This window comes from Talpa occidentalis, unplaced genomic scaffold (assembly GCF_014898055.3).
Source record: "Talpa occidentalis isolate TD23 unplaced genomic scaffold, MPIMG_talOcc4v2.1 talOcc4.7, whole genome shotgun sequence".
Classification (NCBI taxonomy): Eukaryota; Metazoa; Chordata; class Mammalia; order Eulipotyphla; family Talpidae; genus Talpa; species Talpa occidentalis.
The window spans coordinates 133,808,732-133,833,288 of NW_023605083.1; the positions used below are offsets into that span (position 1 = coordinate 133,808,732).

A 24,557-nucleotide genomic window follows, 5' to 3' on the forward strand; every position below is an offset into this window, starting at 1 on the left:
CATGTTCAGTTGGAGGAGGAGGCGTGCTTTGGACGCCCAGTGTGATGCCTGGCTTACCTGGCTCTGGGTCCGCCATCTTACTAGCGGCCTCTCATTTCTGATCTCCTTTTACATTGATAATATGTTTTAAATCCACACCCCCTTTTACATGACTGATTATACTCCCTTGAATTCTTTCAGCAGCTGCTCTAAAATGATAACGTGCTCTCCTGACTGGTGGAAGTCTGATCTAAATCAATACTTTTACCTTTTACCTTTTGGGGGAGCAAAAGAATCTTAAGTTGCTTTTAACGTAACCACCCAACTTGTATGCTCTAGTTATATTTTACTTCTCTGTTTTATGCCCCACAGTGTATTCTGGTTATTGGCTTATAAAGTTAGTCTTCATTTCTATTTACCCACACCTGCCCTTTTCCTGCCCTGTTCTTACTCTCTGAGCCTCTGGGATCATTACCCTTTTACATCCTTAATCTGAGCCAGCTGTTTTTGATTTTCTAAAAATGCTTTTGTTTCACCTTTGTTCTTTGAGGATATTTTTGCTGCATACAGAAGTCCAGCTTGGCGTTCCTTTCTCTCAGCATTATGAAAACATTCTATTGCCTGCTGGCCTCTATCATTTCTGGTGAAAAGTCAGTGTGAGCCTTATTGTTGTCCTTCAAAGGCAACTTGTCTTTTTCCTTGTCTGCTTTTATGACTTCTGTTTGTCTGCTTTTCAGTCGTTTTACTGAATCTGCCTCAAGTGGTTTTCTTTGGATTTCCTCTGCAGGGGTTTTTGAAGATCTTTTTTAAATCTGTGGTTTGATCTTTCACTAATTTTATAAAGAATCCCCAGCCATTATGTCTTTGAATATTACTTCTGCCCCAAACTGTGTCCTTTGCTTCTGGGGCTCCAGTTATGCATACATTAGGTCTTCAATACAGCTCATTTGTCTCGCTTTATAATTCCCACCTTTTTAGTTTCTTTGTGCTTTATTCCGCATATTTTCTCCCTTAAACTGTGTTTAATCTGCAGTTAAATCTGCTGATTTAGTTCTTAGCTTCAGCAATTATATTTTTTTTATTTTTAGCATTTCAAATTGTATCTTATATGCCCTCAACAACATTTGGCATGTTTATCATAAACTCTGTGTTTTACCAAACGCAGAGTGTTTGGTAACACAGACACTCCTGTAAGTTTTAGGTTTTATATTTAAGCCTAGGATCTGTTTTGAATTAATGTATGTGATGTGAAGAATGGATTGAAATTCTGTTATTTTATTTTTTAAACTCTTTGCATTATTCAAATGCAAATTCAAGCCAGGATTCCGTTGGTTGAAAAGACCCTCCTTCATCCACTAAAATGTTTTTGCATCTTTGTCAAAAAGCAATTGACCACACATGTGTGGGCCTATTTCTGGACTCTGTTCTGTTTCACTGATCTATCTTGATACTGATATCACACTGTCTTGATTATTGTAGCTTCATAAGTCTTGAAATCAGATAATGAAAGTCTGCTCATTTTCTTCTTTTTCAAAATGGCTTTGTCTATTCTGGGTCCTTTGCATTTCCAAATGAGTCTTAGAATTGGTTTGTCAATTTCTACAAAAAGCCTGCTGGGGTTGATTGTTTTTTTTTTTTTATTTCATGGGTTCCATTCCCCACCTTCCTCCGAAAGTTCTAGAAAATGGATATTTTTTAAATTGTAGAAATATTTTGAGGTCAAGGCTGATGCCCTTTTTTCAGAGGGGATTTGCAACTGGGGGCCCTGGCAACCCCGATCTCCTTAACCAATGACAGTGGTTGAACCGATTTAAAACAGATCCTGCCCCAGTTCCCACCCACACTTTCTCCCAGGGTCTAATTGCTGACTTCTACCTGTATGTGTGGAGTTTCGATCAGGGGACCCTGCCCTGGCCAGGCCCTGAACTTGCTCTCCATTCTGCAGGGTGACCAAGAGCTCTGTTGTCCCCTAGATGCTGACCCTGTACCTGCCCAGGGGAGTGGGGGGCGGGGGGAACTTCCCCAGACACTCACTGGCTTCAGTTCCTTCCTTCCAGGTCTCAGCCCTGATATTCTTCACCCTTTGTTGGATTTTCTAGAGGCTTCACAGTTTTTAAAAATTATTATTATTACTGTTTCCTCATCTTTGCTGGCCATTCTCAGAGGCAGGGCTGGCTGCGTCACCCGACGTGTAAGGCGCAGATCTTCTGACGTCCAGGTCAGGGCCGGACCTTCGGCCAGCTCTGCCTTCTGTGCGGGGCGGGGCTCCCACCGCCCTCTCTCCCTCTCCCAGGGGAAGGAGAAGTTCCTGCGCATCCTTAGCAGGTACATGGAGATCCACGGCACCGTCTACTACGAGAGCCAGCGGCCCCCCGAGGTCCCCGCCTTCGTGAAGAACCACGGCCTCTTGCCCCAGCCTGAGTTTCAGCAGCTGCTGCGCAAGGCCAAAGTGAGCCTGCCCCCCTCCCCGCCCCACCCCTGCCCCGCCGTAGACACGGATGCGCCCCTGCCTGCCTGTCTCCATCACTCCGTGGCTCCTGTACGTGTGGCTCTCCTGGCACGCTCTGCTGCCCGGGTGTCATGTCTGGGCCTCCTGGGAGTTGGTCAGAGTTGGGGAGACAGAGCTGGGGGCCACCAGACAGGGGAGGCACCACAGCAAAACGGATCTGGGTGGGAGCAGATCCAGCGGAGCCAAAGTTCAACGGCGGGGAGAGGGGTTGGCTGCCCTCCATCCCAGCCCAGCATCTGGGCGCCTCGGTCAGGCCTGGCTGCTGGAGCCTCTGAGAGGTGGACAGGCTGGGAGTCACGGCGAGACTTCCTCAGATCGCTGATTCTGACCCATTGCTCTGCAAGTCCCTGAGCTGCAAGCCTGGAACAATAGCCGGGGGGGGGGGGCCTGAAATGCCAGCCTCTCCTGATCTCACCATGGCCTCTTACGTGTGTGTGTGTGTGTGTGTGTGTGTGTGTGTGTTGGGGCTGGGAGAGCACACTCACTTTGTGCAGTGAGCAGCCTGACCAACCTGACATGGCAGCCCTGGACTCAGTACCATCCACTGAGCGCCCCTGGGGAGCCATCTCCGTGGCCACTGCCAGCCTGTGTCGGACGCGGAATGAAGGCTTTTAGGACGAGTGAAGGCAGGGCTTTGAGGTCAGCTGCAGACGCGGGTCTGACGTCCTCTAAGCTTGAGCCCCTCACTCTTCTCCTTTTCCTTCTAGAACCATAGCCTGTTAGCGCTAGGAGAGGCCACTGACAGCACCTCATTGGACCTCCTCACTTCCCGATGGGGACACTGAGGCGAGAGAGGGGCACAGGCCGGTCTCAGCTGCCTCCTGTGGTTGTCCCAGCTGCGAACCCCTCCTTGCTCCCGGCAGCTCCTGGCCGCGGTGCCCAGCCCTGCCTGACCATTGTGCCCCCTGTTTCTTCAGCTCTTCATAGGATTCGGTTTCCCATATGAGGGCCCGGCGCCCCTGGAGGCCGTCGCCAACGGCTGCGTCTTCCTGCAGGCCCGCTTCAGCCCGCCCCACAGCTCCCTCAACCACGAGTTCTTCCGTGGCAAGCCCACCTCCAGGGAGGTGAGCGGGAGGGGCCCTGACCCGGGTGGGGGGGGGTCTGAGAGGGGGGTCCCCTTAGTCGCTGAGGAGACTAAGCCATGGGGTGAAGGGAGAGATGGGACAAAGAGGGGGGCACCCCCAGCTCAGCCCAGCCCCCCTCACAGAGAGCCCCCCCTGACCCCCCAGGTGTTCTCCCAGCACCCTTACGCGGAGAACTTCATCGGCAAGCCCCACGTGTGGACCGTCGACTACAACAACTCGGAGGAGTTCGAAGCGGCCATCAAGGCCATCATGAGGACCCAGGTGAGAGCCAGGCCCGGCTGGGGTCCCCCTCGCCCATCCTGGGGCCGTCCCTGCTGGCGGAGCTGCCCCTTTGGGAATTCAAATCCGCAGACCTGGGTTGGCAAATTTGACCCCCCTGAGCGTGTGTGTGTGTGTGTGTGTGTGTGTGTGTGTGTGTGTGTGTGTGAGAGAGAGAGAGAGAGAGAGAGAGAGAGGGGGAGGGAGGGAGAGGGCCTTTGTGCAGGGACCAGCCTGCCCAGCCTGCCCTGGCAGCCAGCCTGGGTCCCGCAGCAGTGAGTGCAGCCCTTGGGGCGCAGGCCCACGAGCATTCCCGGCACAAGGCAGGCTTGCGTGGGTGTTTTCTGGGTGCCCGCGTCAGGGGTGGAGCTGGGTGCTGCTGGCATGGGGGATGGGTCTGGCCTCTGTAGACCCCCCAGGACTTGCACAGCGGGGAGCTGGGGCCATGCAGGCTCCCTCCAATAGGTCTGAAACCCCGCATTTCTACGGTGGTCTCCGGGGTGGGGGCCCAGGGCCTGCCTCTGGAATAGCGAGGGGGTAGGTAGCAGCAGGGGTGTGAGTGTTGGTGTGGGGGGGTGCACCTGCACTGGTGAGGGTGGGGGTGAAAGGGGCTTGGCCACTTACCTCCTGGGGGGGCCTTTCTGCTCCCCTTATGCCCTTCTGGCACCTTCACTCTGGGAAGGGGTGGATGGGCTCCCTCACCATGCCCCTCTGCACCCACCTGGCATATTTTGACTGAGCCAAAATAACTGCCCTGCCCAATGTCCCTCCCCTGCCCCGCCTGTGTCCCCCGAGTGGCCTGACATCCTGTTTCTTAGGGGGACCTGGCATCTGAAGCCCCCACTAGGCAGGTGGCCTCGGAAGATGCCCTGAGGGGACCCTCACCTCTCTGGCTTCCCTGCCACTTGCAAAGACAACCTGCCAGGGTCGGGGGTGGGAGGGAGACCCAGACACTTTTGCCCACGTAGGGTGCAGGCCTGGCCCCAGCTCCAAGATGAGCCGTTAAGCTAAATAAGCCGATCCCCAGTGCCGTGGAGACGGGTCCGCGTGTGCGTGCGTGCGCGTGTGCGTGTGCGTGTGTCGGGCGCTGTTACTTATGCGCTATTTCTGGCTGGGCACATAAGAGATGATAATAGCAGCTTCCCTGGGGACGGGGCTGGTGTCTGGGGTGGGAGGAAAATTGCTTTTCATTGTTCCCCTTTCTGATTTCTTTTTACATGAACATCTGTTTAATTCTGTTAATTAGTTAATTAAAGAATTATAATAACGAAAGGCTCAAGGAACCAAGGTACTGCAAATCCACGCACTAAGCCTGGCAGCTGCACCCCGGCCAGCCGGTGGCTCTCTGCCTTGGCCCGGCCACCCCCAGGGCTCACCCTCCTGCCCCGAAACCTCTCGGGGGCCCAGCCCACCCTTCTGACTTAACAAGACCAGGTGTGGCCTTGGAATCTGCGCTTCAAGCACGTCCCTGGGTCCTTCCGATAATCCTGTTTTAGAAAACAGGTTCAGGGACAGCTGGCAGCGCTGAGCGCGCGGATGAGGCCCCCACCAGGGAGGCGGCTTCTTCTGGGAGTTACGGGGTCTTTCCTGGGAGGGGAGACGGGAAAGACCAGGAGTGGGGAGGCCAGCGGAGGGGACCAGCCAGCCGTCCTCGGCCGGCGGGGAAACGCCAGGGTGGGGCCCTTTCCTCTCCCGGCCTCCGTGGGTTTGCCCGTCAGTGTCTCCGTCCAGAGAGAGGCCGTCCAAGGTGGGGGGGCGATGCCTCTGTGTCCCCCTCCCCACCCCCCTCATCACCGAGGCCGCCCGCAGCTGGGGGACCGACACCTGCCTTTCTGTCGAGACCGATGACGGCGCACACCTGAAATTAGACCCAATGGGGGTGATTTCCAGGCAGGCTGGCTCCTGGGGGAGGTCAAGGTGGGGGGCCCTGCTGGCTGAGCGCCCCTGCACAGGGTCTGGAATTACCATGTGCGACCAGAGGGCATCCTTCCGGGCTGTTGCCATGGAGCCCGCAGAGCATTTGGAGGGAAAATCACTTCTCTGGGGGGGCGTTTATTTATAACCCAGGCTTGGAGCCTTTGCATCTACGAGGTCCCTGGCCCCCATGGGTGCCCGGGACGGCATCTGAGGTGCTCTGGACTCTGGCCCGAGTGTCTGGAAAAAGCGAGACGACTGCCATTGGGGGCTCCCCGGTTGTCAGCTGAAAGTAGCTGAATCCGGCTGTGCGCATGGGACGTGGGGTCTGGAGGTGGGTTCTGGGGCTCTCTGGGAACCCGGAACTGCCTGGATCAAGGACACCCTCTCACAGCTCAGGAAAGTCAGGACCTGGGACAGGGTCAGATCGGCGGGGTCTGGTCCCTGAGGGTCCACTCTGGTGTCCAGGCAGCTGCTTCCCTGGGACCCTCCTCCACTTGAGTGTCGGGGTGTCCCTCGGGCCAGAGGGCTTCAGGGTGGGGTGTCCAGGAAGCAGGGCCTGCCCTGCTGCACTTCTGACAGGCTGACCCAGTGTGGTCAGTATACACGCTCGCACGCATGCACGCTGCTGTCTCTTTAAGTGAACATTCCATGCCTTGAGTGGGAGGCAGGCAGAGCTGGGGGTGCTGTTTCCTAGGCGCCAGCTGTATACCAGGCAATATGCCAGGCACCAGGATTCAATGGAACAAGTCACAGTTCCAGCGTAACCTGAGAGAGGTGAGGGATAGATCGGAGATGATGACACAGGGAAATCTGGGCACTGCAAAAGAAGGTGCTCCTGTAATAGGCATGGGGTGGATTCATGGAGGGCTTCCTGGAGGAGGTGGCACTCAAGAAGAGAGGCAGAAGCCACTGGGGTTGGCTGTGCGAAGAGTGGGCATCACTACCCAGGAGGGGCTGGAGGGTAGAGCTTTAGGGAGAGGGGAGACACCAGTGCAGGTGGGATAGGGGCGGAGGGATGGTCCACTGGAGGGGCCTTGGGGCACAGGGAATGAGAGGAGGGGCAAGTCCATGGCGGTGGGCTCTCTGGGCTCGGAGCAGGGCCACCAGATCTCTGCCCAATGTCCAGGGGAACTGGGCCAAGGCATCCTGGAAGGCCAGTGCATCCCTGCCCCATGAGTGTGCCCATGTCCCCCGCAGGTGGACCCCTACCTGCCCTATGAGTACACCTGTGAGGGGATGCTGGAGCGAATCCACGCCTACATCCAGCACCAGGTAGGCGGCCCCGGTTCTCTGCTCCAGGGATGCGGCTCCCACTCTGAGCTGGGCAGCGGGGCGGGCAATCCAGTGTGACCACCCAGGCCACCTAGGGTGGACAGCCGGCCGATGGGCCTGTGTTCAAATCCTGTCCAGCCGTGAGGCCCTGGGCAGACTCCTTGACCTCTGTGAGCTTCCTTCCTCCCCTGCAAAACAGCCCAAGACACAGTCATGCCCTCTGGAGGGGCTGTGGGAGCAGGAGGCGAGATGATGCTTGAAGGTGCCTGGTGCAGCTGTGGTCGTGTCCCTGCAGCGCCGCGCCCAGGGCCAGCCAGTGGCGTCCGTCTCCCCTCCTGACGCTACTTTCCTCCCGACAGGACTTCTGTGCAGCCCCAGGCCCTGCCCCAGCAGGGGCCCGGGCCCCCCAGAGCCCCTTTATCCTGGCACCCAATGCCACCCACCTTGAGTGGTCCCGAAATGCCAGCCTCGCCCCGGGAACCTGGCCCCCAGCACACTCCCTCCGGGCCTGGCTGGCCGCCGCGGGGAGCGCCTGCACGGACGCCTGCCTGGACCGGGGGCTGGTCTGCGAGCCCTCCTTCTTCCCCTTCCTCAACAGCCAGGACGCCTTCCAGAGGTGAGTCAGCGCCTGGGGCTCTGCCCCAGCTGGCCCTGCTGCTCCCCACCCCCAGCCATCTGCCCTGCCCTGCCAGCCTAGGGCTTTCTGGGGGTCAGGAAGGACTCAGGAGAATTCCCCGCCAGGTGTCTGCCTCACAGAGCCGGCGGCGGGCCCTGGGTCCGTGCTCCAGGGGTGCTCCTGGCCCAGCCTCTGCCCCCAGCCCCCATGGAGTTTCCTCCTGATGGGCACCTCCATTCCCTCCCGCCTCCCTGCGTGGCAGGTGGGATAAAGGCCACAGCACAAGGTTTGTGGGCACCTCTTGGAAACACCTCCCTGAGAGGGCGGGGTGCGCGGGGGCCCGCGGGGAGGGCGGCCCTCGAGTGGTGAGTCCCGCGCCCATGCCCCCAGGCTGCAGGTGCCCTGCGACAGCACCGAGTCGGAGATGAACCACCTGTACCCGGCCTTCGCCCAGCCGGGCCAGGAGTGCTTCCTGCAGAAGGAGCCTCTGCTCTTCAGCTGCGCCGGCTCCAGCACCAAGTACCGCCGGCTGTGCCCCTGCCGAGACTTCCGCAAGGGCCAGGTGGCCTTGTGCCGGGACTGCCTGTGAGGCCGCCCCCGCCCAGGAGAAAGCACCAGCAGATTCCAGCCCCAGCGACCCGCCCCGGCTCCCCGCGCTGGGGCTGCCTTCCTTGGGCAGCCGGGGGCAGAGCCGATGGGAGCACAGGCGGGGGCAGGACAGCTCGGCTGAGTGTGGGTGCCCACCCTCGCGGGCTCCTCGTCGTGGCCAAGCAGATGTGCGGTGAGTCAGAGGGTCCCCCTGGCCAGCGCAGAGCTCTTGTGCAGAGCCAGGCCCGAGCGACACAGAGAGGAGTCCTCGCCCTCCTCGGACCCGGCATGGGCCTGCGGACGCAGGGGAGAGGAGCGGAGCGATGCTTGTCCCGTGCCAGTGCGGGGTCCAGGGAGTAAGGTGGGGGCCAGCCTTGTCCCTCTGGGGTTATTTGGGGTGTGCACAGAAGGGGCTGGGGCCAGGCCAGCTAGGGGACCCTGTTCATGCCTCCTCCTAGCCCCCACCCCCACTCTCCCCACCTCCCCCTCCCTCCTGCACTTGGGGACAGCAATTGGGGGCCCGGGGGCTGTCTACACCTTCAATTTCCTCCCTCTGCTGCTTGCTCCAGTCTCTTTGCTTCGGACCTCTCCAGAAACCCACCCTGGCATGACCTCCATTCCCGACCCTGGCTTTGCTCCGAAAGCCCCATCACTACCCCGGCCTCTGAGATGGGTTCTGAACCCCACCCTGGGATCAGCCCCTGCATGGGACTGGCCCACCCCTGTCCCCCAGCACCTTTTGTAAGCAAAGGCTTGGGATGGAGTTTCAGCCCCATGGCACACCAGCCCAGGTCCCAGCTGCTCAGGCCTGTCCAGGGGACCCCACCCCATCAGTGCTGCTGTGTCCCCGCCTCCAGCTTCCTCCAGTCTCAGACCACCTCTGGACCCAACCATCCATCTCTAAGTGGCATGTGTGCCCCGGCCCCAGGACAGTCTCCTCCCCCCACGCCCTAGCCTGCCCTTCAGAAACACTGCCACCCCACCCCCAGCTCCTAATTCCACCCCCTCCCCGGGCAACCAGCTAGGCCGGCCGCTCCACCCTCTGCCTTGCCACCTGGCAGCCAGGGCCCTGAGAGTTGGGAGGGGGACTGGCCCTGCTGTGAGCTGAAGGTGATGCCTCCCACCGGGGAGCCCTCTCTTGACTTGGGTGGCCCCCCAAGGCTGCAGAAACTCAGTGGTCACCAAGGACCTGATCTGTCCGGGGAAAGCAATAGAGACACTCTTTTCTCTCTCTTTTTTTAAAGATTTATTTCTTGAAATAATAAATATTTTATTGGGACGTGCGGTGCAAGAAGAACTATGCTGTTTCTCGTCTTTCCAGGGAGTGTGGGGGGTGTGAGCATGGCCCTGCTCCATGTTGTCGGGCAGAGCTGGGGGACAGGGGGGAGTTTGGGTCTGCAAAGCTAGTCCTCTCTGTCTCTGCTGAAGACCCCTGGGTCCCTCCCAGCTGCCGAGGCCCTGGGCTTCAGGGACCATGCTGACCAGCATAGCACTGGTCAGCCCGGACCTGGTGTCTCAGATACCCAAACCTGCAAAGTGCTGACCTGGGACAGTGTCCAGCTGGGTGCCACAGACAGGCTCATGTTGGGGTCACCCTATAGGACATTAATCTCTGGGGGTGGGGAGGCCAGAGAGCAGGGGTGCACTGTGATGAGAGCCCGAGCACCTGGTAGCAATAACTGCCACCGCCAGGCTGTGTGCTGCGCCTCAGGCACCAGCTGAGAGTTGGAAGCACCTCTGTCATCTTCCTAGCAGGTGGGTGCTATTATACCTGCATTGTACCACTGAGAAAACCAGCACAGAGAGTTTAAGTAACTTGCCCCAGTTTGCACAGCTTGAAAGCAGTGAGGTGGGATTTCTATAAAGGGGGGGAACCTTTCAAAGTTGCTGTGAGGACCAAATAACTGGATAAGGTGACCCCCAGCATGGCACCAGGCTTCATGGTGCATTCCCGGCCTCTTGTGCGCCTGTATCTGAGATGCTCCATGCTCAAGGAGTGTCCTTCTATCCTTCTAGTTGGGGCAGGTGATGCAGCTCTACAGGGTGGCCCCAACTTGAGCCATCCAGCCAGTGTCAGCAGCACACAGCTGGACACTGTGCCAGGCCAGTGCTTTGCAGGTTTGGGCATCACTGAGCCTGAGTTCATTGAGATCCAGGCCCCAATTCCACAGGTCTGGGGAGGCTTGGGAACTTCCGCAGGTCCCAGGCCCACACTTTGCAAGCCACTGCGTGGACAAGCAGGACCAGTAGGATGTCATTGAATTCACGGGTATCTGAAGGTAGTGATTTTGTTCTGCTTTGGCATGGAAGGCCCGTGCAACCGACCCTTCTTCCACAGAGCAAAGCCACAAGCTCAGGCTGGCTGGGACGCCAGAAATCCTCCCGTTTCCCTCATTTTATAGTTGGAGGCCCAAAGTGCCCAGACTGTCACAAGGCCAGATCCCAGTGCTCAGATTCCAGCTTCTGGCCTCAGTCTCTCTTGGTCTCTGTCTCTGTTTATCTCGGTGTCTCTGCTAAGAAGAGAGCACCTGAGTGGTTATTGCTGAGTTTTGTTCAGTGGGTTGGGAGGTGAGGCACACAAACCTGGCCAAGGCCTGCTTTTAGGAATTGAGCCTCTTCTCTCTCTCTTTTTTTTTTAAGATTTATTTATGCATACAAGAACTGGGGTACAGGCCAGAGGTGTGAGGTGTGAGAGGATTCACCAGAGACAGGGTAGGGAACAGAACAGGCGGACTGACTGAAGTACACTGCTGAGGGGAGCAGCAGGGAGACAGGAGAGGTCTGCTGTGCCATGTGGGTAGCTCCCCGGCCAGCCGGGGGTCGAACTCATGCTGCAGTGGTTGCGGATTGCTTCACAGATTGCGTTTTAACCCATTGCGCCACCAGGAAGGCCCTGAGCCTCTTTCCTTAAATGACTTTTTTAAAATTGCTTTTAGGTTCACAGCAAAATTGAGCAGAAGCTACAGAGATTTCCCATAGGGCCCCTGCCCCCACATCCGCACAACACCCCCCTCAAAGAACCACCCTCCCCCGCAGCGTGAGACATCACAGCTGATGCACCTGCACCAACACGCCCCGTCCCCGGTGTATGCGTCGCCGGGGGCCTGTCCTCCATGCTGTGTGTTTGTGGGTTTGGACAATTGCGTAGTGACCCGGGCCGTTACAGTGTCACACAGAGGCGTTTCCTTGCCCTCAATATCCTGTCACACCACCAGGATGTGGCAGAATTGGAGTCACGCCGTGGGCGGCCTTTCCGGCGTGGCGCCTCTCACGCAGAAACGTCCCTGTAAGAGTCCCCCGTGGCTTTTCATGACTCGGGCGCTCCATGATCCTCGGCACGGAATTACGTTCCCTGTTTCTGGGCTCACCTGCTGAAGGACGTCTCGGCTGCCAACACTTTCGGGCAGTTATAGATAAAGCCGCACGGCTCTCTGACCCCAGCTTCGCAGACAGGGCCCTGTTGTGGGGCTAGGGGTAGAGTTGGAGTGTGGGCAGCACCTGGGCGGGCGTGGGCCCCGAAGACCGGGGTGGGCCTTGCAGTCTGAGAGAGCTGGTCCAGCAGTGGGTAGAGGGCCTAGAAGAGGGGGCCCCTCCTCAGGGCAGCAGGACCCAGACCCTGGTGCCGCGCTCACTCTTGGGCCCTGGGTGCTACTGAGGCCCCGGGGCGGTGTTTCCTGCTCAGCCCCAGCCCAGAGCTCCTTCCCCGGACAGCGAGAGCCACGGGGTCCTTCCTCAGCAATGTTGATAGAGAAGCTGCACCGTCCCGGAGAGACGGGTGCCGGGCGATGAGGGTGCCCTGGAGAAGGCAGGGCCCTTCCGCGCGCCCCTGCAGCTGGCGGTGGAGCAGCCACAGTATTTAACACCTGCCCTGGGGAAAATGACAGCGAGGAGGTCCGGGGCTTGCATCAGGACAGGGGGAGTCTGGGGCACCCCTCCCTCTGCACTCCCACCTGGGAGCTTCCCCCGGGGCTTCCTGCTGAGACCCCCTGGGGAAACCCGCTCCATGAGGCTGCAAGTTGGGGCTGACTAGGGGTGATGGGGCTCTCCCCTTCTCCTGGGGGAAAGGCTGGAGCTGCGGGATGCACCAGGGCTCAGGGCTCAGGGGCCTCTCCAGAGGCGACCGCCGCCACCCCCCCCCCCCCCCCCCCCCCCCCCCCCCCCCCCCCCCCGTCAACCACGAGGACCCCTGCGGCTTGCTCTTTAGGCTTCTCCAGACAGGAGACACTTATCCCTCTGGGAGCCAAAGAAAGCTAACGACAGCTGTGTTGGGGTGAAGAGGCCCCGATCCTAATCAGGAGCAGGAGAAACAGCAAAAGGGATTGAAGGTGTCCACGCTGGCCAGCGCCGCCCCCTGGCTGTCCTCCGGGCTGAGGGCTGCGGACCTAGCCCCTCTGGGTAAGCGGGCCCCGGCCAGGATGGCGCTGGGGATTCAAGCGTCCTGCCTCGGGGAGGCCGGGAGCTGGCCAGGAAAACCTGCATGCGAGGTGACCGGCCCTGAACAGGAAGGAGTGGGCAGCAGGCTTTGGCCAGGTCCCCGGCGGCTGCGGCGGTCATTTCTTCTGGCCAGAGACAAACTCGCTGTTGTCCAGCAAGTGGTGGGAGTAAACCCTCCTCCTGTTATAGAGCAACCCCGATATTAAACGGGTTCCTGGCTGTGGGTCCTCACCCGCGCGCTTTAAAGGGACTTATGAATACTCTACTACAGACACACGCAAAAGGGTTCATAAAAGGTTTATTTACAAGAGAAAAAGAAATAAGGAAAATGTACAACTCAGGGAGAAAATAGGGAAATAAAGTCTTTCATGCGTCCTACCCGATCCGACGACCTGGAAACCCAAAGTCACTCTCCGAGCTGGCCGGACGCCGCGAGCTGGCCGAGAGCCCAAAAATGGAGAGAGAGAGAGAGCCCCCAAAGCCCACGTGTCTGCCTTTTGTACCCACCTGGCTGCTGAACCCCACCCTCAGGTCCCAGCCACCTTCCCTTGGGTGGGGATGGGATTTGGAGTTCCCAGTGTCTGTGGCTTTGGCCTGGGGTGGGGGTGGAGTCCACAAAGCCTGTATGGGATTTGCTTTGGGACAGCCTTTTCCCCCTAACACTCCTGGAAGCTTTCCGAAAAGGAGGCTTGCTTCTGGCCACCCACCATCCATTCACCCGCCCATCCACCCCACCCCTGTCCCCCATTTCTTGCAGGGGTGAGTGAGAGCACCGCGGAGGGGGGGGGCTGTCCCTGGAGAGGCCCCTCGGCGCGGCCTGCCCCCTGCAGTCCAGGCTTGGGTTGAAAGCACGCGCTTCCTGGTTTTAATTATTCATTAGAAATGAAAGGAAATGTGAGAGGAATCTCAAAGGAGCGCCTTTAACCAGCGGGTGGGGCGGGCAGAGGGGAAAGTTGTGTAAAGCGGAGTCTGGGAAGGTGGGGTGAACCCAACAGCTAAGGCCCCCCACGCCTATCCCCCCGGTCAGGCTGAGCCTCTCGGACAGGGCCTCCCGCCGGCTCATTGTGGGGGGGGGGGGAATGGGGGGTGGAGGGAGGGGGTGTGTTGAGTCCCTGCCGGGAGACCTGACCCTGCCCTCAGGCAACTCACAGCTCCCAGGCCAAGCTGGTGACCCCCACCCCGCACTGCAGGGGGGAGCTGCGGTTCTGCACGCAGCTGGGTGCCCAGGCCGGCGGGGATGGTGCGGGGCAGTGAGGAGAGGCCAGGGTCCCCCGTTAGGTCACTCCTGGGGCGCCGGCAGGGTTGGAAATCGAGGCGTCTCCTGATTTTACTCAGGGCTGAGCGCTGCAGCTGGGCGCCCCCCCGGGGCTCCCCGCATCTCGCTTCCGCCCTGGTGTGTGCGCCCCGGAGCTCCGGCCTCCCCAGCGGCTTCCAAGAGGCAGACTGAGCTCCCCAGCTGGCCTAGGTGAGGGAGCGCCGGCCCTGAAAATGCGCTCATTCCTTCGGGGGAGAGAGCCCCTGCGGGCTCGGCCAGGGCAGGGACTCGGGGGTCGGAAGGGCCCACGGCGGCCGCAGCTGTTTTCCAGGGACTCATCAAGGTAATTGAAACGTGCCCAGTAGCCGCCTGGGGTCAGCGAGCCGAGCTGCCTCCGGTGGCCGCTGCGTCGAGGAGCCGGTAAAGAGGAGCCGCGCCAGCCGGCTTCATTTGCAAGGGAAATGACTTCACAGGGGCCCTTCATTTGCAATCTCGGGGCCGGGAGGTTTGATTAGGTGCGGAGGAAAAGGTCCCTCCTGTTTTATGCATGAAGCTCTGGGCTCCCGGGCCCTCCGCCACCGACGGCCGCCACCTTCTCCTTCCCTCCCCGCCTCCCCCACCTGAGGAGGCGCGAGGGCCTGGGGAGGGCTCCGAGGGCAGGCGGGTCGCCAGAGCATCCCACGGCGCTGAGAATGGGAATTTCCAGAAGACTGGCTTCCGGGCCTCCTCTGTCAGGTGGGGTCGACGAGCCCTCTGGCCTGGAGGGGGTGGGGGGTTAACGAGCTCGGTGTGCGAGGCACCGGCGCGGCCTGGCACGGAGCAAGGCTCCTTTCTGGCCCAGCCACCGGGCCCAGCCAACTGCGGTCCTCCGGCTCCTTCCATCCCTCCCCTGCCGCTGGGAACACGGACCCCACCCCCTTTGGGGCCCCGCGGCCCCCCTTTTGCTGGGAGGTGGGGGTTATGCTTAGAACTACTCGATTTTCAAAAGTTTTCTCTGGCAGCCAGCTGGGGTGCGGTCCCCCTCTCACTGGCTGCCAGGCCAGGGCTGCTCTGGGGCTGGAGCTGCGGGGGGTCCGGTGGCCTTGGGGTCTGGCAGGGGAGGGAGATGCCAACTGTTTCTCAGGGCAGTGGTATGGGCAGAGCGTGCCCAGGGCTCCCACTCCAAAGCTCCCGAGGGCCAGCAACCCCAGGGCCTTGGATTCAGGCTCTGGGCCATGGCCACCCCAGGGCAGTGCCAGGTGGTGGTGCGGGTAGGGATCCGTGCGCGGCCTGGGCTCTCCTCAGCGAGCACCACCTCCAGGGCTGGTGTTCGGCTCTGCCACTTACCAGCTGCTGGTCTTGGACAAGCTGCTCGGCCTCCAAGCCTCGGTTTCTGCCTCGGAAGCATAGGGATCATGGTCCTTCTCTGAAAGGGCTGTGTGGCCACTAGAGCTGATGTGGCCAGTGCGGAGACCTTCCGCACACAGAGGCCATTACTCTAAGCCTCCTCGGTGGTGTCACCTGCGGTCCAGGTGGGCAGTGCCGGGTGCCCAGGGGGGTGGTTACTTCAGAGAACTAGAGCTGGGTGCCGGAAGTGTAAAGCTGTAACCTCGGGGCCAGGACAGAAGTCATTTGCATCTTTCCCAGACAAAATGCATTTGAATTGTTATTAGCCAAGAACATTTGCATAGCTAACAGTTTTCCACGAGTTGACACCTGCCCTTTAGAGTTGTAAAATACTGTGAAAAAACCGAGGTGCAAATGTCTATGTAATTAGACAATCCCGGATCCTGTGCACTCAGGCCCAGCAGGACACGTGGCTCACCTGCGCGCTTTACCTGTTTTGTGGGACAGCTGTGGGGTGGAGGCCCTGCAGGCTGGCTGGGTTCAAGGGTAGGTGCATTTGGGATTTTCATAGATGTTGTGGCAGCTATACTCCCTCCAGCAAACGTCAGAGTGCCTGTTTCCACACACCTCCCCACCCAGCGGGGTCCCCATTTTATGTGGTGTGTTGTCAAACTGGGGAGAAATCAGGGCACGTGAGGCCCAGAGGTCATGGTGAAGCAGGGTGACCTGGGAGAAACAGCCTGGGGGTCTTATGAGCAACTTTTTGCTCAGCTCCTGGCCTGCAACTTGGTCCCTGGTGTGACTCTTGCGTCATGTTAGCCCACGTACCGCATGAGGCAGAATCAACCTGCGGGGGTCCCGTGACTGCTGACCCTTGACTCCCCGCTTGGCGTGCATCTACACAGCTCACCTCTCGGTATGTAGCCGCGTCACACCTGCCCAGGTACAGCTGCCAATGCAAACCGACCCGGAACCGTGTAGAAACAAAGTGTGTATAAGCCCCTGACTTCCGACAAGCGGGGCTCAGCCTTTGGCTGTGAATCCGCTGAGTCAGCACTGGTGCAATAACCCTGCTTCTTGTCAGCCCTGATGTCCGCGTTTCCTTTGTGCCATACTGTAACAGGGGGGTCCCCAGGAAAGGGGGAGGTTCCCTGCCCCACCCAAGGGAGGGTGGAGCTGAGCAGGAAGAGGAGAAGCTGCAGAAGAGACTGAGGAAGGAAGCAGGATGGAGCCAGGAGACCTGGAGGAGGCGCGTGGAGCCTAGAGACACGTGAAGAAACTGCGCTTGTCTTTTGGTCGTGGACTGGGTGACACAGATGTGGGTGAGACCCGTGGGGAGGTGACCATGGCAGCTTTTATCTTGATGTTGATTTTGCTCTTTTCCTTCCGGGCTTGTCCGGTTGTTTGTGACCCTTTTCTGTGGGTCCCCACTGGAAGATGCTTTAGACTCGTGGCAGGCTTTGGGGCCTTGCTCTGGGCCAATCCCATTTGGATGGACTTTTACCCACGAGGGGACGGGTAACTTTGGGTGCTTCATTTAGAAACTAGACTCTTTGCCTTACCTGTATTGTTTCCTAGTTTTATTAAAGTTCCTTCCCATTAAAGTCTCCTATGTATTGTGTTGATGCGGCGGATGGCAGAACCCACTTAGAATAGGCAGGTTTGCGGGGCTTGGGCCGCCCCTCTCCCTGTCCTATAACAATACGACAACGCCATTCAAGGCAAGGTTTGGAGAAGTCGGGACAGTTCACTCTGGAGAAATGGCACTCAGAAGATGTGACAGCGTCGCACCTAGAGACTGTCACAGAAGAGGAAGGTTTGTTCCAGAATATTCCACAAGTCAATAGCAGGGCAGAAGCTGCAAGGAGTTTGCACCAGGGAGAACGCCAATCGAAGGGTCATCTCAAGAGTGAATCCAGGCTGAGCCCGGTTGCCCAGGTCTAAGCGATGCTGCCAGTGGGCATCTCCCCGCTGTGCCCCGTATCTAGACTGGACCTCCCCTGGTCCTCTCCCACCAACCAGAGCCCTCTCCTGCCCCTCCCCAGGCCCAAGCCTTATGGAAGTGGGGAGGGGCCATCAGGAAGCAGACGCCACACTGAGAACCTGAGTCAGGCCTGGCTACAAATCCAGGGACTGGCAAAAAGGGAACCTGCTGGGCTCCTCAGGGCTCCGTGGCCGGCCTCCCACCCCCAGCTGCCTCTACCACCAGGCTGAGAAGACCCAGCTCTGCTCTCTGGTGCTCCTCCCTGCCTGCAGGGGGCTGGCAGACTCACCCATGAGCCTGGTTTGGCTCTGCCTGGGAGAGCAGAGAACTAGCGGGGAATAGGGCAGGGGAGACGAGCAGCCCCTCCCTCCTCCCTGCTCTCCGTGCTCCCTGGCCTCCGTGGCCTCAGCTTTGCAGGTGGAGGGCCAGGTGCAGCAGGGGCTCCCTCCTCACCGAGAGGGGAGCCAAGCCTGGCTCCTGCGCTGCCCCTACGGCAGCATGGCTGCGGCAGCATCTCCCAGTCTTCCTTGGCTCGCCCCCCAGCTCCTCGCTGCCATGCAGGTAGAAAGGGTTTCCTGAGCAGTAACCCCACCTCCCCCTTTGCCATCTTGCGTCGCCTCCTCCTCCGATAAATAGAAAACCGTCCCTAAGTTCACAAGGCTACGAAGGCAGCACCGGATCCTCCTCCTGCCCACCTCCCCCCAGCCCCAGCCTCAGGGAGCTCTTTCCTCCCAGTCTGTTCTCTGGGGCTGGTGGGTGTTTATTTGTTTAAATGCACGGCTCACGAAGTGTGCGTCTCTCGGGAGAGCGGAGCAGGGTGCATCTGCAAGCACAGTTGGACAGAACGGGGAGCAGGGAGCACCCCTGCCCCTGGGCCCGGGGGCAGGGTAATTTTCTTATTTGGCGCTTGCAGGTTCTGCCTCCCTCACTCAGGGAATTCGAGCAACGTCAGGCTTCCTGCGCGGGTCAGTGCCATCCATCATTGTTCCTGCACAAATTAATAGAGTGGCCCATCCCCCCTGTCGCTATAGCAACCGCCCCCCAGAGCTTTTGTGGCCATGAAGTGGAATCGTGGGCACCGCCACCTGGTGAACTTCTCCCCAGGCAACTTGATGGAGGGAAGAAATTACCAGAAGCGGGGCACCTCCGGATGGGCCTTTGTTTCCAGGAGAAGAGTTCAACTGGCTGATGAGAGACCCAGAAACCACGGCTATTAATTAAGGAGTATTCCAGAAGCTGCCGGCCAGGGTGGAGGAGCCGGCTGGACAAGCGGATCCTACCCGTGGCCCTGCAGTGAATCCACAGGCCTTGCGAGACTTCAGAGGCAAGGTGTGCCTTTTCTCCTACTCCCCACTCTCTTTGGGGTTGACTTCAGCACTTCCCACCTCAAATCGCCTTTATGGGGTTCCCTCCCAGGGAGGAAAGCCAAGGCAGGGAGCCAACGTGGCTCAAAAGCAGCAAATTCAGGAACCCCCGCCCAAGGCCGCCTTGAGGGGCTGGCAGAGGCCCCCAACAGGCAGGAGGGCAGGGAGGCGGCCTGTTTTAAAACAAGACTCCAGGACCTGGCTGCCAAGAAATTTGCATAATACATGCATTCATTTGTATAAAAAAAAAAAGGTGGTTTTTCCAATTACAAAAGTAATTCAGCTCTGCTGTAAACAAGCACAAAACAGAAAAATCCAGCTAACAAAATGTCGAGGAAGAGAGGCGATGTCCCCCCGCCCCACACCACCCCGGGTCCTGCTTGGGCGCGTCATATGATCAAATTGGCATCAGATTCCGAGGAGAAAACACCAGATGTTGGGAGCCAGGGCCGTGTGCTCTTGGGGCAACAGTCCTGAGCCCCGCCGCCCCCGCTGGGTGACTTGGGGACGGCAACATCCGCTGGTAGAGGGAGGCTGTCTCCCTGCTGTGACCTGCAGGCGGGGGTGCAGCGCTCAGCACAAGCGTGAAGAGTCCGGATAGTGTCGCCATCAGCCTTGCCCTGCCCTCCCCCGTGCTCCCCCTGGGCGCGCCCGCTCTGCCACAGCCCCCTGGTCCCAGCTCACGAATCACCCGAGTCCGGTCTTCCCCAAGCTCCTACCGTCCAGATTCTGCTGGACTCGGCTGGTCCGTGGCAACCAAATTGATGTACCTACGGGCATCTGTGGCAACACGTGGCTCCCAAAGTCAGTGAGGCAAAATGGGGGTATATGCCTGGGGCTAGGGGCTGAGGTAGGGCCTGGTCTTCAAGGGCAGAGGCGGAGAACTCATGTAAGCGGGAAGGGTCCATCACGCCAGGAGGGGCAGACGCCGGTGATGAGACCTTGGTCTGCACATGGCAGGGTTATGTCTGGCAACACCCTGATTCTGGGTGAGACCTCATCTGGTTGGTTGAAGGAGCAGGAGAAGTTTCGAGTGAGCACGCAGGGCCTTGGTTGATCTCAGTTAAAATAGCCCACAGGCTAACGCCCCAAGTCTGGGGAGGCCTGTTCTGAGCATCTTGGGGAGGCTGGTCCTTGAAAAGCAAAGCCCATTATAACCCCATCGCCCCCCAGTGACCACCGGCTGCTCTTTGGTGTGGGTCTCCAAGTCCTGCTGTGCACACTGTCCTGCTCCCCACTCTGTCTCTGGTGAGTCCTCTGGCCTGTCCCCCAGTTCTTGTATGCATAAATGAATAAATCTTAAAAAAAGAAAAAAAGATCTGGGAGAAAAAGAGAGGAAATACCTGCTTCCACACTTCCAGACGCTGGGAAGTGAGGCGTCACTGTTCTCTGTCCTTCCAAGTTTGCAGGGAATTTTCCTTCCTAACCCGGCAGCTCCTGGGTTTCTGGACTTAGCACCCAGTCCTACCCACCGCTGCCCGCGGTCACATGGGAGGGGCTGCAGCTGACCTGCTGGACGGTCAGCAGGCACTAAAAACAGACCTGGGCACAGCGCCGAGCCTGGGGGTGGCTGGCACCACAGCACGAGCGGCCTGTGCCGAGGATGCTGACTGCCAAGTCAGGGCGCCCAGGACAGGCAGCTGCACCTCGAGGCCAGCGGGAGGGAGGGTGCCGGCTGGCCCACACCCAAGGGCACCTCTGAGGGTGCCCCGGCCGCAGGAAGCTTCGCTCTGTGATAGTCCCAGACAGCTTGCTTTCTCCCCCCGTGTGCTGTTGTTCTCAGGTGTGCCGATTAAAATAGTAAGACTCAAAAGATGAGCTATAGGTTGGGACTCTGGGACGAAGCAGACCCTCGACATGGTTTCTGGAAGCAAGCTGGACCCCTGCCCCAACTGCAGCCCCTCATTCTTTAGTTCCTACTGAAGTCAACCTGGAGCCCGAGCCGAGCCTCGGCTGGGGACCCGGCCGGAGCCTGAGGAGGCCACCCAGGAGCACAGCCCGGCCTGGACATACAGTCATCTCCAGGGGGGCGGCTCCCTGGTGGGGGCGGTTTGATCTTGATGCTCTGAGCGCCCGGGGTGAAGTTGCTTGTGCACGGCTTTTGAAGAACCTTTTTCTGGGTTTGGGGGTGACTCAGGCTGGAATTCAACGGTGGAAATTGGTGCTCTGGGGTGGGGGTGGGGGTGGGGGCTCCTGTTGGAAATCTGGCCACAGAGTCAAAACCTCCGCGAAGGACAGAGAAGAGAAGAAACTCCCATTTCCCTCCCGGTGGGGTTCTAGAACCCCACGCCCCCGACTCCTCCGGCTCCCCCTCTCCCCGTCCCTCCCCTGGCTAATTTTGCTCTCTTCTGGGCCGGCCGGGCTGGTCAGCCTAATGAGCCTCGCTGATTGTCACCCACGAACGGCCTGCTATTAGCTGCCTGTTTAACGACCATTTTTCTTCCTCCTGATGAGGGCTCAATGTCTCTCCCTTGAAATATTGCGAGAAGAGCTCCCGTCCCGGACTTGAAGCACCGAGCAATTACTCAGCGGCGATTCCGAGCGGTGGCAGCTGGGCGACAGCCGCCTCTTCCGGCGCCTCTGCTTGACTGGGGATGCGCGCGGGCAGCCCTCCGCCGGGAAGGAGATTGATGCTTCCCCAGACGTCCCCGGCTCTCTGCGAAGCCCGCCTGCCAGTGCTGTCTCTGTGTCCCGTGCCCTGCAGCCACCGTGGCAGGTGGGCCTGGCGCTGGGCCACTGCCCGGGATGGCTCGCCCTGCTGGACGTCAGTTTTGATTCCTGACGTTGAGCTGCAGTTAACAAGAGACAGTGAAGCCACGTACAAGGTGATCGCCCTTTGGAGGGTTTCTCAAGTCACCCTACCTGAGCGGCTGATTGAAGACCCCAATGGTCTCCCCAAATCCCCAGCAGAGACTGTCCCGCTCAGGCCATGCGACCCCCATGGTTATTCATCGCCCTGGTCCTTGTCTCTGCCTCCTGCCTCCTCTGTCTAATGGCCCTTTGCAGCGTGTCTGTTAAAACCAGGTAGGGGGTGGGGGACTGGAAAGTAAGAAAAACTTCCAGCAACACGAAAACCAAGTGCACCAGGGATGTCTCTCCCCTCTGTTCCAGCCGGACAAAATATAGCACCACCACCAAGGGCTTTTTTAAAATATTTATTTATTTATGCATACACGAACTGGGGTACAGGCGTGAGAGGACTCCCCAGACAGAGTGGGGAGCAGAACAGGCAGATCTACTGAAACATACTGCTGAGGGGAGCAGCAGGGAGGCAGGAAAGGTCTGCTGCACCATGTGGGTCAGCTGCCTGGCCGGGGATGGAACCCATTGGCTGCGGACAGCTTCATAGTGCTGCCTCTTAACCCCTTGCGCCACCAGGGAGGCCCACCACCAAGGGTTTTTTAAATGCCAGTCTCCAAAGGAGAAAGTCCTCAGAAAGGGAAGCAGCACTTTAAAGGCTGGAGCAGAGGCTGAGGCCCTCACACTCCCCAGCTTTGGGATGGGGTCAAGGTCTAATTTGGGGACCGTTGCTGATGTTTAGAGCTCCCTGGAGGTGACAGGGCTGGAATGGAGCCCCCCTTAAAGTCTGAGCCTGCAGGAGCTGCCCTGAAGGTGGCACAGAGGGTGGGTAAGGCTCTACCTTTCCAGTCAGGACTTAGGGGCTTGGAGAGAAAATAAAGTCTCCTGTCAGAAATCAGAACCCAGACCTGTGCCAAAAATGGGGGCAGGGCATGATTTTACACTGCCCAGGAGGTAGAAAAAACCTGGGGCATGAAAGCAACATAAGAATTGGTCCAGAAACATCCAAACACTTGAGTCCCAGCAGAAGTAAGTATACATTGTTCTGCAGGACAATTTCACAAACTAGAAGTTACTGGATTCCCAGGGGCAGGGGCAAACACTCTTAATGTTAGCCCACAATTAAAAAAAAAAAAAAAGCAAGCCACCATGAAAAAGAGATACTAGAAATACCAAAAGGAGAATTAGTCCCCCAAGCAAAACAAATTAATAGAACATCTAAATGTCACTCTAAAGTACTTAAAATGGCACAGAAAGTAGAAGAAGGAATTGGGGCTGTGCGCAAATGATAGCACATTTGGAGAGGAGAGTAAGCAGACCTAAAAAATAGTCAAATCTAGAAGTAAAAAACAAAAATATTTCATTGAAAGTACAAAATAAATTTACGAGATAAATAGCAGAGTTGACAGCACCAGAGAGAGAATTGGAGAAATAGAAGATAAATAAAAGAAACGTACCCAAAATGTAGTTGAGACAAAGATGAAAAATGTGGGATTATTAAAGCACAAGTAAGACATGTGGACGATTAAATGAGTAGGTTGAATATGTATGTTATAAAAGGTCTAGAAAAGGAAATAAAGACAAAGGAAGAGACAAACTCAAAGTAAGAACAAGGACAGGATTTTTCCATAACTGAAGGAATAAGATATCAGAGTAAAGTTACTCTGGATATTGGATAATATCCAAATGGAACAAATAAAAATAGACACATTGTGGAGAAACTGGAGCACATCAGAGACACAGAGCTCTTAAAAACAAAGAGACAAGACTAACTCCCCAAAAGGAAGACATCTGATGGGCAGAATTCTCAGCCTCACCAGCGGATGCCAGGAGACAGTGCTATGACAATGCCCACGAAGCATGAGGGGCTGCGTCTGTTGACCAAGAACTGTGGGTCCAGCTGAACTACACCTGAAAGTGAGTGAGGGTTGTCAGAGACGGTTTCAGAAACACACCATCTACCATCATAAATACTCACCGAAAGAACTTCAGTGGGAGTGGAAATTAAGTCCAAAAAAATTTGAATGCTGGTCGGCATTGATTATAGTTAATAGTAATATTAATAATGATAACGATGATGAATCAAGGGGTTAAGAACCAAGTGAAGCGAAAATGCTAGCCAACAGTAACACACAAGATGGAAGAGAAAACTTAGAGAAACGATAAAATGTGAGATAATAGATCCAAGTCCAAATATATCAGTTAAGTTCCAATATATTAGTAATTACAGTGACAACAGATGGATTGAACTTGCCTATTAGTTGACAGAGACTAGCTGATTGGATGAAAAGGTCTATACACAATTTTTTTTTTTTTTTTTTTTGTGGGACCCTCGCCGGCGGCCAGGGAACGAACCGGTGCTGCAGAGGCTGCAGGCATCCTCGCAGCCCAGCGCTCAACCGCTGCACCACCAGGGGAAGCCCAATACACAATTTTTTAAAGATACAACAGTGAACGTTTTTGAGAGTTCCAGGAATGCCCCTCCCTGGTCTCCAGGGAGTATCAGGCCCTATGTGTAGACTTGAAGTCTGTGAAGCACCTGTACAAAAGTGGATTGCTTGCCAGAAAACTGGCCTTTTCAACCCCCACTAATGATTGAAAACCTGGATTAAAAAGATTTAAACAGCCCGTAGCCAGCCTCCACATCGCCACCCCTGTCCTTTAGAAAGGAAGAGGCTAACCCCCACCCCCTGCCTTCCTCTACATAGAGGGCACCAGCCTATCTTTTTTTTTTTTAAAGATTTATTTATGTATGCATACAAAAGCTGGGGTACAGGCCAGAGATACGGGGGGTGAGAGGATTCACCAGAGCCAGAGTGGGGAACAGAACAGGCAGATCTACTGAAATATACTGCTGAGGGGAGCAGCGGGCGAGACAGGAGAGGTCTGCTGCACCATGTGGGTTTCTCTCTGGACGGCCGGGGATTGAACTCGTGCTGCAGAGGCCACAGAGGCTGCTGATTGCTTCATAGTGCGGTGCTTTACCCTTTGCGCCACCAGGGAGGCCCCCAGCATATCTTTAGATTAAAACAACTTAGAGATCCATCCCCTCCCCAGCACCCCCTCACTCCTCACCCCCATCAAGAGTAATTAATTTTTTATGTCATGGACTCACTGTTCCTACCTATGTAAACTAAACTCTAACTTGTGATTGTTGGAACAGCTCTCATG

The 24,557-nt window shown here is 57.4% G+C and overlaps 1 protein-coding gene across 1 annotated transcript in view; it reads left to right on the top strand.

Annotated features, from left to right (window-relative positions):
• MGAT5B (alpha-1,6-mannosylglycoprotein 6-beta-N-acetylglucosaminyltransferase B) overlaps positions 1–8,225 on the top strand; it is a 49,449-nt gene extending 41,224 nt beyond the window's left edge. Inside the window, exons 12-17 of the mRNA XM_037492499.2 lie at positions 2,273–2,428; positions 3,406–3,552; positions 3,718–3,834; positions 6,946–7,020; positions 7,380–7,636; positions 8,027–8,225. Of these exons, the coding sequence (XP_037348396.1) occupies positions 2,273–2,428; positions 3,406–3,552; positions 3,718–3,834; positions 6,946–7,020; positions 7,380–7,636; positions 8,027–8,225 (951 nt within the window). The remainder of the gene's footprint in view (positions 1–2,272; positions 2,429–3,405; positions 3,553–3,717; positions 3,835–6,945; positions 7,021–7,379; positions 7,637–8,026) is intronic.
• The last annotated feature ends 16,332 nt before the right edge of the window (positions 8,226–24,557 follow it).